General features: G+C 39.5%; 1 protein-coding gene across 6 annotated transcripts in view; it reads right to left on the bottom strand.

Annotated features, from left to right (window-relative positions):
- The window catches only part of LOC137985292 (serine/threonine-protein kinase MRCK alpha-like), a 62,866-nt gene that overhangs the window by 4,397 nt on the left and 45,969 nt on the right, over window positions 1-12,500 (bottom strand). For 2 of the 6 annotated variants that reach the window (XM_068832862.1, XM_068832864.1), the window contains exons 48-54: window positions 11,504-11,582; window positions 10,587-10,743; window positions 9,380-9,413; window positions 7,879-8,168; window positions 6,696-6,806; window positions 3,165-3,210; window positions 2,581-2,653 (exon numbers count right to left, since the gene is read on the bottom strand). In XM_068832862.1, the coding sequence (XP_068688963.1) occupies window positions 2,581-2,653; window positions 3,165-3,210; window positions 6,696-6,806; window positions 7,879-8,168; window positions 9,380-9,413; window positions 10,587-10,743; window positions 11,504-11,582 (790 nt within the window). Of the gene's footprint in view, window positions 1-484; window positions 1,051-2,580; window positions 2,654-3,164; window positions 3,211-6,695; window positions 6,807-7,878; window positions 8,169-9,379; window positions 9,414-10,586; window positions 10,744-11,503; window positions 11,583-12,500 lie in introns of those variants that run through there. The other 4 variants (XM_068832867.1, XM_068832865.1, XM_068832863.1 and 1 more) reach the window with 3 other exon arrangements.

Raw genomic sequence — 12,500 nt, 5'->3', positions numbered from 1 at the left:
GTATTCATGTTAAACAGAAAACAACCTCGTTAACATAAGAAAAGGAGGGAGGTCAGTATCATTACAATGTCAACTCAAGCCTCATTTACCCTTATTTTGTGGGAGCTGACATTTGGGATACCTAGTTGCCAGGGTCTGCTTGCTTTTCAACATGGCGGCTTACGGACAGAGGACAAGCCGGTGGGACTGGGTGAGAGGGGAAAAGAACTGGACACTAAAGAAACCTAGTCGGGACACAGCTCTTTACAACCTCTGATTTCATTGGACGCCTTTAGGACGCAGCTCTCTTGTGTTTTACGTCAAGGTCCATTGTGTCTTTTGTATCGTTCTTTGTGTGCATAGTTTTCTGAGCCAATCCTGAGAGTCGTTTCAAGAGGTGCGTGGCGAAACCAGCAAAGCAAAGACAAAGAAAAAAACAGCAAAGTACAAAGACAATAACGATGGGGTTAATAGGAGAAAGAGTACGCTAAAAGTTCGAACGAAATACTTTCTAAAACATTTAATGCACACATAATATAAAGTAAAGATTTTATTCTTTAGAAATTTTTACAATTCGACATATTCGGATCAGCCAACAGGAACAAGCCAAACGCAGTCACGTGGTTGGTGCACGAAGGCAATTTTCCGCTAAAACGTAGCGAGCAAAGTTTATTGAACCCGAGAAAGGAAGAAACAGCATTGGCCAGAAAATATACAACAAATAAACTTTACTGTAATACAAAACCGGTAACCTCGACAAACCCAAAAGTAATTCTGGACGAAATGCTTACATAAGAACAATTTAAACATCTAAAGTATATGAAATATAGAGAAAATTTAAATTATTTCTGGATACGAGTTCCAATTTCATCTTAGCAACCATCAAAATTACATCTCCTTTATCTTACTTCGTAAACTTGCATTTAAAACTACCCTAGTTTGTTACTCTCTTCGTTCAACATTATAGTAACAAAATCTTGAAGAACTTAGCTTCTCTTAAGCGAGTACAAAAGTAGTTTAAATTTAATTTAGTTAATTTATTCGGCCACTGTCGTCCTTCATCTCTTCATTCTGTAGGGAAAAAACGAGAAAGAAAAATGCTTAAGATGAAAATTGACTGGCATGTTTAAGTCACTTATTTCAAGATGGCGTGCTTTTATATCACTGCGTATGTCACCAGAGATTGAAATTTATACAATGGAGGCGTTTGAGTAGAAAATTAACCAACTATTAAACAGAAAACAGTGTTCATACCAGGGGAAAAAACTAACCCCCACGTACGTTTTTCATGCAATCTTGTCTATAGGACAAAAAATCGCTAATAACGAAAAAAAAAACCGATATGAGGCTAATACAGCTTGTTTAAGTGTTCTGATGCATTTCTTAGCAAAACAAAAGGAAACAAGGACAATTTTTCTTCTTGTAAAAAGAGAGAAAGCATTTAAATTACTTTTAAAAATTATAGGCGCAAATATTTATTTGTGCTTATTTATAGTTAATTTAAGTGATTTTAAAGGGTCTTTAATTTTTAACTGTGCAGGTTAACGATGAAAAACTAACAAGAATTTAACTTATGATCTTGTTTAACATTTTCTGCTTTTCCACTCTGGAGAATGGTTAATTCACGTCAGCACAAGAAACTGAGTAGGTTAAATTGTTGCCTATCGTTAGTATCTAAGGTGAACATTGTGCAGTGTCTTGTACTTATTTCCCACAATTCCATAGAATAGAGCTGAAACTATACTAACAACCACATAGCCCTCTTAGGAAGGTCAAACGAACATCTTAAACCAAAATTGCGATTCAAGCTTCTTGTGTCCGACCTATAAAACCTCAAAAATGTATTGTTGGCGACAGTTTTCGCCCCTTATCCTCTTAATTGCTTCGATACACTCTCTCGACAAGCAGAAAAACCCTCCATTAACTGCTTGCACAATCCCATGATGTAATCCGTTTGGGGAGGTTCTTAACATAAAAGCAATGGATATCCTGTTCACTAAAGCATGATACAGTCCCAAGAGTAAATAACTTGTATTGCTTTTCTTTAAAGAACCCTCCCCACCCCCCTACCCCTCCCCCCCCCAAAAAAAGGTCTTTCATTTTGGGGATTGTGCAAGTAGTGAATTGGCTGGTATTCACCCGACAGATGAAAACCAGGCTTACGCACTGTTCTCTAAACTAAGACCGGTGGTGTTTAAATCTCAAAAAATACACGGCGGCACCATTTGATCAATCTTGTAAACATTACAAGAATACCTAACGCTTTAAAAGTAATTTATTTCAGGGTATGCCGTAGGCTCGCCGATTGACCAGTCGTTTTGTGTGTCCGCGTTCCTCCGCGCACACCACGGCTCTGGCCTAGCCAATTGTATTTTCCACCGATCAGAAAGTCGCCTGCCTGCCAAGTACAAATACAATTACGACCAGTGCTTCCAGTGATCCAGCCATTTGTTGGGAGAGGATGTTAACCGCATTCCCAAAAAGGCTGGAAATCGAACCGAGGTCGAACCTAGCTCGTTTTAAAACTAAGAGAGTCTCTAAATGAATCTTGAACAGAGTCTTTGAGAGAAAAGAAGGGCCAGAAAAGAACCTGGTACCTACCAATCTGGTGACGTCACGCCTTCTTCTTGGCTCCCCAGAGGTGACACACTCAGACCTGAGCTGGATCCCGACCCTGGTAAGCATAACGTGTTGAAGTGAAGATCAAAGTAAAAAATTTCAGTGTCAACTACAAGTTAATATTTCGTAACGTTTGAAGAAATTGGTATTAGATCACAAGGTTTTGTCATAAGCTCCAACCCAAAAAACAAACATTGATATAACTGAACAAAACAACTTTTAAGAATGCCAATTGGCTGGAGGTAAACCAGCGAAGCCTAGGATTTGAACCACGGACTGCTAAGACCAGCTTCCGCTGGTCAACAAAACTAACGGATCCTATTGTGTTCTAGGCACACCTCTGTTAGCGCAGAAGACTTGAAATTCTGATGTACGCACTACCCCCACCACGAGCTTGATGTGTTCTGGACAGAGCTTCGACTTCTTTAGTAGATAGATACCTGGTCTGACTCCTGCTAGTGGAGTATTTTCATATTATTTTTTTCTACCCATGGCAAGTTCAGAGATCTTTCCCACCTATTTAAGATCAATGTCGTTTTGGAGCAAAGACAAAACGTTTCACTGACCTGTTGAGTGTCTTGGCGAATCACCCTCAGGAAGATTCAAAAGTTCCTGAAACACAAGTGTAAAAAGTTATCAGCAAATTAAAAATCACAAAAATGACATTACATCGCTAGGTAGACATCGCGTGCCCCGCAAACATTTCTGATACTGATCCTTTCTGATCCTACTGCTTCGATATTTCGATCAAAACTTTTCCGTTCTAATCAACTGCGCTTTCCTTTGACCATTTATGATTTGAAAAAAACGAGAAACGAGCTCCGCAGACTATTCCCAAGACTTCACGTTGCCAAGGCAAACAAACAAGTTTTTCTTTCCAAGATTGTGGCTGGAAGAAGTCTGTGGGCAACTTTTTCGGTAGGCAAAGCGAAAAGTGAGTATAAACACTTGCAAAACTTCAACACACTGAAGTGTGTTCACACGCTTTGGTTTCTTTACCCAACATAATAGAACGAAGGAGTGAATGACAATTTACTTGAGGTTCTCGTAAACATATTGTGGTGTAAACAATAATTGACATGATTTGTGCAAGGTGCAGTTGACAAAGTGCTAGAAACCAAAATAACAAACAGCAAGCCGAGACAGCAAACCAAGAGGATTTATAAAATAATTAGGATAGTACGCCCAGTCTCATTGGTCAATAGCTGTGTTTAGATGAGAGTATGGAACAATGGAACACGGCTGTAACATCACACGAATTTTGATTGGTTATGTATTGTCAGACACGCGTTTTGATTGGTTGGTAGGAAATATGAGCCTGTGTCAAGAAAATCTGTTTCAATCAAGAAGTAAAAAAAACCAGCTTTTTCCTTCGTTTGTTGAAGTGTCTTTGAGAAATATTTTATAAAAGCAATAGAGGAGTTGGGAGAATTCTCGACAGTTATGCAAGCTTCTTGTTTCCGACCTGCGTAACTGTCTCGAATTCTCCCAACTCCCCCTCGTGTTTAGATGAGACTACGGAAACACGGAAAACGTCCTCTATTGCTTAAATCGTACGCAGACGACTATCACACATGAACAGAAAGCAAGTCATCTGGACAAGCGATAAGAGGGGCAGTTTCACAATTCGACATATTTCCACCTTTGGTGCAAGCATGATGTTTTCCCGGGTAACACTCGGGAAAACACTTTCCCTGGTACTCCAAATCATGATTTGGTGGGAGATTCCACGATTTTTCACGGTAAATGTCGAATTAAAGTGATACAATGATCAAAAACTCACTTCTTTTTTTTTTCTTCTTCGGATTTTGAAAGTGCTCTTGCATACCACCTGACTGGCAAAATTTTGATTTTTGATTTTTATCCAAAGGCTGTCTACTTTTGAGTGCAAGTTTTGGATTTTAGGGTCCGCCATTACGCACTTTAAAACTGATCACTGAATTGGACCTGAGAGGGTTGGATCTATCTACGGAAAAGTAACCTCATCTACTCACCAACTTGACATTTCAGCGCGTAAATGCAGTTTATTATAGATGTAAAATACGAGTTTAAAAGTCTGAAAGCCTGAAACTCCCATGCTACATATTAATCCTGCCGCGTACACACGCATGGCATTCTTAAAGTAGTGAGCCTTTGACATCATTTTCTCCTCGATCCAGCTCTCTCAATATTTTAATAATGGCGGACCATTAAATAGGAAAATGCCAGTTCAAATAAACAGGCGCCTTTGAAATCAAGGCTTAGGACTTGGGTCACTGAGTGTTTAGCTCAGTAGCTCATAGTTTCGAAATCCAAAGAAAAAGAAGAATTGATTTTTTTGGCCATAGCAGCACTTTGAGTATCTGCTGTGAACTCACGCATGCGGTATCTATTCGCACCCAATTGGTTCACCAAACAAAGGAAATGCTCTTCTCATACCCGAAAGATCATTGGACGTACAAACGCAACTGACAAAGAGGCGTGGTTTTAGGCCGGTTAGGATTAACGTGTGTCAAAAAATAAAATCTTTATCAAAAGATAGAAGTCATCACTGATGTTTATCAGAAGCTCATGACCTTCAAGCGTTAAACTCTGGAACAAAGCTGGGGTTATTTGAGTTTAAAAATTTCCTTATTTGGATGTAACGTGGCTCGTTCATTTTCCCGCGCGTGCAGCTTCGATCTTATTTTCGTCCAAATTTGGGCATAAAATTGGTGTCGTAAAATCCTCAGCTTTGTTTCAAGGAAAATAGCTGCAAGTTACACGCTTCAAGGTCACGTGCTTCTTTGTTTATGTTACACTGTATTTCAGAGGGACCATCCACTCGATTAGCCACTACTATTTGGATGAGCCCCAACTCAATGTAGTATGTTACACTTATTATACGTTACTTCTTTTACTGTCATTGTTTGTTACGCTAATTGATCTTTAGTATGTATCCTTGTAATTCTGAATTGAGCTGATTAAAACAAATTAGTAGTAGCCGGACACTAATTAGCTGAACAAGAGTTTGTAATAAATGTTAATTTACAGTTAAATATTTATCAACCCCAGTTGATTTGTATAAATAATAATAATAATCATATTGCGAAAAGATAAATGTCTATATCTTTTGTTACATTCTAATCACCTATACACTCAATAAAATCTACCCTAAAAAATTAAACTAGTTAAGCTACAAATGCATGGTATAAATACTACGTAGAAACTACATTATCTTGGGGTTTACAGAGGAGTACATGTGACTCAAATGGTACCCACTGATTGGACATAACTTTGATGAATAATTATTTGATCTTACAAAGTCATGTTGTTAAGGTTTCAAATCCTAATACATGAATTTCGAATCGTTATGCAAGAAATAAGTTCCAAAAGAAATTTAAAGAGAAATTGGCCGAGATTTTCAAAGAAACGACGATAAAAGTCGTCGGCGCTTTTGGTTTTCATAAAATATGGATTTAAATGGATGAACATGGGCCGCGCCACAAAACCACCCCTTAAACCTGATTTCCAACCGCACAAGCAAACCAACAAAAGCCCTGTTCATTCTGCGTAATAGTTGTTGGTCCGCGAACTGGTAGACCACGAACTTTACTTCAGCACATTTAAATTAAGGTCTTCCGGTTTTCCTCTTACCTAGAGGGACAATCTCTGCAAAACAACCGCCATTTGTGAGCTGTTTGTGCTCGTCACAATATAGCTATATTTATTCATGCTCGCTTAAGACGAAATGCAGTGCAAATGCTGACTGAAAGACTAAGAAACTATATTGCAGCAAGAGTTTTCCTTTTGAGGCGGAAAGAAGGGTTACCCTCACGCAAAATTGGAGCGAAATGACTGACATGTGGCAAAACGGTGGCAATGAAGAGAATTAAGCTTTGGTTGAAAGCCAATGACAAAGAGTGATCCCAAATATTTCGCTACAACTTTCATCTGGATTATCAGTGAGTACTGCAGAGTATAAAAGGTAAAATACGAGTGGTTTTGTTCGTGTACTAACAATCGCAAAGATCTATTCCGGAAACAGTTGAGCCGCAATTTTCGGTCTTGGGTTGCTGCCTCAGCAAACACAACGAAACGAACACGAAGCAAAACAAAAGAAAAACACGAATGCCGACCCGTGGGCCACGTCTTGTGTCTTCAGCGCGGTGTCGTTTGCTCAGCTCAATCGCCAAAGCCAACTGCCTCTGCTCGTCAGCAACGCTTTTTGGTCTCATAGTTTTGAAGTACTAAACGAAAAAAAAAAATGACAGCGCAGGCATTTGATGAGAAGGTAACTTTCCTGTGTGTTGGCTTTCATTTTTTTGGACGAGATGTCTTTAAGTGATACGTCACATGATTATGGAGTGTGATGAATGCAGAGTCTAAGCATTTTTTCACTTCACTGAGAAATCTTCGAGGACATGACAGCTAGAATAGAGGTTCTCGGCTACGAAATCCCACTTTTTTACGTTATACGCGCTACACAGGCTGGCTAAAAACAAGTCGCCATTTGAACTATATACCTAACTTTCGACACATATTTTCAAAATAATGCAATTTATAATGAAACTGTTACATTTATATACTATCCTATTATAACTATCATTGTCAGGTACTGCTAGTCAAGCAATTCAGATAGTGCAACTACGACAATCAAAGCGCGGCTCGTTTTCCTTCAAATTTTGAATGTGCATTTGTTTACACAGTGCACCATTACTGCGCCTTTCAGTAACTTGACGACTAGTAAGTTTAAAACGCTATCAAAGGTTTCTTTTTTCACTGCTGTCAATTAAAGAAATGGAAAGGGTTTATGGGCCACCTCCAGCGTTGTAATTCGCTGATTTCGATCCTCGATGTCGGTTCCTGTTTGCAGCGATCTGCTAGTCTAACTATGGGCGCTTTTCTTTCGTCAGAACTGGCCGGCCAGACCTGTCAGTTTGCAAAGAAAATGCAACAATTTGAAGGAACACTTGCATGATAATCCCTTGTCTTCCTCCGGGGGAGTATATATCATCCTCAGTGTGTTAATTTAAAGGCATTATAGAGTTAGTTATTCAAAATGCCTGGTCTGGCCGGTCAGTTCTGTCAAATGGAAAGCGTCCAAGTGTCACTAAAAAGTTGATTGGCGAGAGCAGCACAAAACGAACTGGTTCAAAGCCAAAATTCAGAGTTCACATGTTTACGTCAGGCGCAGTAAATGCCAAAGACCCCATCCCAACCTGAGATATGTTCAAACCATTTACCATTATGCAATAAAAAAAATGTTTAAACAGTTAATTACGATTTCACACTAAAGAAAAGGTTGGTCTCAATTCTCACCTGTGCATAGTTCTCAAGGTCAGCGGACAACCTATTGGATCCATTGGTGACGTAGGAGTCACTTGAAACATCTTCAACTGACCGCGACGCTATGGACCGCGGGCGATTAATTGGAGGCGAGTCGTCGGCTCTGTTGACAATAGTGGTCGAAGCCGATCGACCGTTCAGCATGCCTTGTGTCGAACCGGGTTTCAGTGACCTCGGGGGTATATTTGGCCTCGTCATGAGGTGAGGGTTGGCTGTTACAGCTCGCTTAGATCTGGGACCAACTGAAGTGGTCCGTGGGATCACTAAGAAAGAAAACAAAATTCACGCCATTGAGCAATGACGACTTGATATAACAATAAGCAGGACTTTGAGTTAGAAAAAGTCAACTTTGCGACGCCCCCAGTCAGGAGCTCATTATTAGGGAATTTACAGTTCACAAATCTCTCGTCTGAACTATCGATTTGAAGTTGAATTTCTCAGAAAAATTACAACAGTTTCTCCATCCACGTATTATCAACTCAGCCAACCAATGCGCAGTGTCGCCAACTACGTCACAAGTGCACAAGTGAACTTAAAAAATTAAGGCGGGTAACTAGGCCGCAAAAGACGATAAACCAAACAAGGAGTCTTAAAGGGGGTTTTCAATTGAGTGTCGTAAAACCAAAACCAAAGTAATTACTTTGGCCAATCAAAAAGGACGGCGAAAATCCTGTAAACCAATCAAAACTCGAAGTAATTACACGTAGCCGACACAAAGCGCGGGAAAATGTGCACGCACGAGCCACGATTGGTTTTGGTTTCTCTTCTGATTGGTTGAAAAAGTGACGCGAGAAATTTCAACCAATCACTGAGTGAAGTAACTCAATTGAAAACCGCTCTAATGCCCTGGCAAACGGCATCAACATCCTTTCGCTTGTGTTGAGCAGCGATGTTGACCGCTGGGCCCAGTTGTTCGAAAGCCGAATAACTTTATCCAGGGTTAGCGTAAACTTTTCTTTTACGTTTTCACCTTTTTGGTGAAAGTTTCTTTTGCTTATTTTTGTTTTTCAAGATTGACTTCTTCTAATGTAAAGTTTTGCCGAATATCAGCGTTGAACAGCATTTTTGAGTTGAGAAATAAACTCCATGGTTAATTTTTAATCTGGGATTAGCCTTAATCGGCTTTTGAACAACCGGGTCCAGGAGTGGGCAAACGGTTATAACACACTTTTTAATTCATTCAACATCGATTCAACCTCGTTTCAACATGTTTCAAGTAATTTCAACATTGCTTTTTAACAAAATCGAGCGGATATTGAAGCAAATTGTTAAGCCGTTTGCATGGGCTTTTAGTTTCCGCTCCCAGTAGTAATCAGAAATCTATACACCTTTTCATACGCTTAATTATTATTATTTTTTCCCAAATGACGTCAGGAATTAAAATTATACTGAAAAAATAGTGGAAAACAGACGAGGAGCTGATAGAGTGTTTCACCAAATTATTTTCAATGTTCTATCTTATATGTTTTCTCACCTGGAGGAGGTTCTTCCTCGCTTCGACGCTGGCCCTAAAAAGAAAAATTAAATTACTAAAGAAAAAAAATTGATTTAAGTGAAATCAGAAACCCATAAGGGTTGAAACGTGTAACGGCCCCTTTTGTGCTGGGAAACAAGCTTCTGAATATTCAATTTGCTAAGTACCATATTTGGAACAACAAGAGCGAGGGGTTTCCAAATATGGTACTTAGCAGTGAAACATTCAACCAATCAGTTCGCACTGAATATTCGGAAGCTGTGAACGCGCGTTACACGTTTCATCCCTTATGGATTTCTGGTGAGATGTAACAACGTTCAAGAGGATAGAGACTCAAGAAATTGGAAACTCTACCTTGGCTAGAATTTCGCGTTAATCCGTACGAAAAAAATCAACAGAGCTATCCTTTTCAAATTTTCTGAGTGCCTACCGATTTGATTTTTATGAGACGCGGACGGCAACCGGAAGTGAGCTGTTTTTCCTTTTAACTTGTTTTAACACAATCAAATTTACATTGCTGAGTATTTTTTCTCCATTAGAGACGAGTAGTTTAAAAATCTGGGAGACACCACTGTCCTGGTACGCGAAATGTTCTCTTCCGGTTGCCGTCCACGTCTCAAAAACGCGCGTGCTTAAGCTCCCTATTACTACGTCAAAGGCTGCCTCAATAGTTTCACAAAAAAGACAACCAGATGACCGCAAAATACCCAAAAATCGAATAACCCAGAGAATTCAAAAGGCAAAAATATTGGCGAAAAATGTTAAAAGAAATTCTCTCTTCTTTACAACAACACAAGGAAACAAGCCAGCATTTGCACCAATTCAACGTTGCCGTTGCAAGAACTTCGACAAGTTTTGCTTTCATTTCCTCTTTATTTGTGAAACTTGCGAAAAGCTATACTGAAGGAGTTGATCGAGGAGTGAGCACACGCGTTTATGGGACAGCGGTCGAAGAGTGTAGCACGTCTTGTAAGCTACATGTTTAACAAATACAGAAACAAACCTAAACATTCATTAAACTCTTGTTTAGGTCTAATTAGGTCTTTCCTAGGTCTAAGGTTAGCATTAATGAATGTTTAGGTTTGTATCTGTATTGGTAAAACATGTTGCTTACAAGACGTGCTACACTCTTCGACCGCTGTCCCATAAACGCGTGTGCTCGATCCTCGATCAACGCCTTCGATATAGCTTTACCCGTGAAACTTACCGTCGGCAAGTCTTTAATAATTTGAAAGCCGTCTCCAGGTCCCATATGCGAAATATGATTGAAGTTGGTTGGGGCCGAGATCAGCTTGGAACGAGCATCAGCATCCATGTCCGCTAAACCACCCTCCTTCGTCTTGAAACCAAATCGATAAGTACTCCTGTGGGGGATAGGGGAGAATTTGCAAATGATCGCTTTTCTCTCTTTATTTTGTCGTCGACAAACAATGAGCGAAAGTAGACTAGTTGCGAATTCTCGCGAATGGACTGGAGCAGGCGTGAATATGAGGCTGATGCGGAACCATATTACCCTCTATTCCACGCTCGTTCCAGTCCGTTTGGCAAAAATACTCATCAGCGTCAGGAGCCCATCACCCGGAGCGTGTAACTTAACTATACTTGTGCAACGGCGTTTTCACAAGTAAGGTTATTTTTAGATTGAATTTCCCGCTAATGAGACTCCCACAGGAGCCCGATGACCAATTACAAGAAATTAAGCTGACGTCATGGGGTCACCGAACCGAAACTGACCTAATTCGCGGGAAGGGCTAGTCTAAAAATAAACCTACTTGTGAAAACGCCGTTTCACAGACGCTGTATGGAAGTTGCACGCTCCAGGATGGGCTCCTGTCAGCGTAAATGGGACTGTGTAACTGAACTGTGGCTAACCAATGTCTCTTGTTATTCACTACTCTTGTTGTTGGGAAAGAGAGGATGGAAACCAGAGCATGAACGTTCCTCCGACCTCACAAAATTAAATTACATATTTTCAAAAGAACGCACTGTTTTAGCGTATTACACTCAAATACTACAATCACATTGGGTAAGATGTCAGGAAGCCCCTCTTGGTGATAGAATGGAGGGACATCGCAAATCGTGAAAATCACGTTGACACAATACATTACAAAAGAATCAACGAACCCTCTTTTGCTTTTCAGTCTTAAGATGGCAGCAAGAGCTTTCTTTCCTTTGGTCGGGTCAGGAATTATCAATTCCTCTTCTGTAACAAAACAACGACAATAGGTGCATAAATTGAGGTGCAATAAAAAAACAATCCGAGAGAAACGACGATCAAAAACGTTCTTTGGAGAAGGATTCGTGCAATGAGTGTTTGTCCAGTACAATAGAGCGGTGTTCAACTGAGTGTCGAAAGTAATTAGCGAATTACTTCATTCAGTGATTGGTTCAAAGTTCTCGCCCCACTTTTTAAACCAATCAGAAGTGAAACTAAAACCAATCGTGGCTCACGAGTGCACATTTCCCCACGCTTTGCGTCGGCTACGAATAATTACTTCGAGTTTTGATTGGTTTACTGGATTGTCTCCGTCCTTTTTGATTGGCCAAAGTAATTACTTTGATTTTGGTTTTACGACACTCGATTGAAACTTGCTCTAGGAAGTGTCATATTTATATTTAATTTAATTCCTAATTTATGTGTTTATCTCCATCACTGTTAAAACATAGTAACTAAAATGACAAAACGAGGGATAAAGGGCCAAAAAAAAAATTAAGACTAATAAAACCCAAGGTTACAAATTACAAGGTCCTTTATTTTTAAGGGATATTATTTTTATTACGCAGGAAAAGAAAAAAACGAAAATAGTAAATACAAAATAGACATCAACTTTAAGTTAAAAGGCTGGAGTTCTGCATACAAACACCGGGTACCAACACAAACAATATTGCAATAATGTGATATTGTAAAAAGTACACGAGTCTAAGCAAAACAATTACATTTGGTGATTTAGTATTGAGAAAAAGTTTAATTTGAACTGTTCTCTCTTTTTAGTTTAGCTCGAATGGAAAGAGGAGTTTAATTCCAGAAATACCGACCAATAACAGAGGGACAGAATTTTCGGATCTTGATTCGAAAAGGTGGAATTTGAAGAAGCTCAGTGGAGGAGCTGCGAGAAGAATA

Source organism: Montipora foliosa, chromosome 14, assembly GCF_036669935.1.
Source record: "Montipora foliosa isolate CH-2021 chromosome 14, ASM3666993v2, whole genome shotgun sequence".
Classification (NCBI taxonomy): domain Eukaryota; kingdom Metazoa; phylum Cnidaria; class Anthozoa; order Scleractinia; family Acroporidae; genus Montipora; species Montipora foliosa.
The sequence above is the reverse complement of the archived record's forward strand: the minus strand, read 5'-3'. Positions and strand labels throughout refer to the sequence as shown.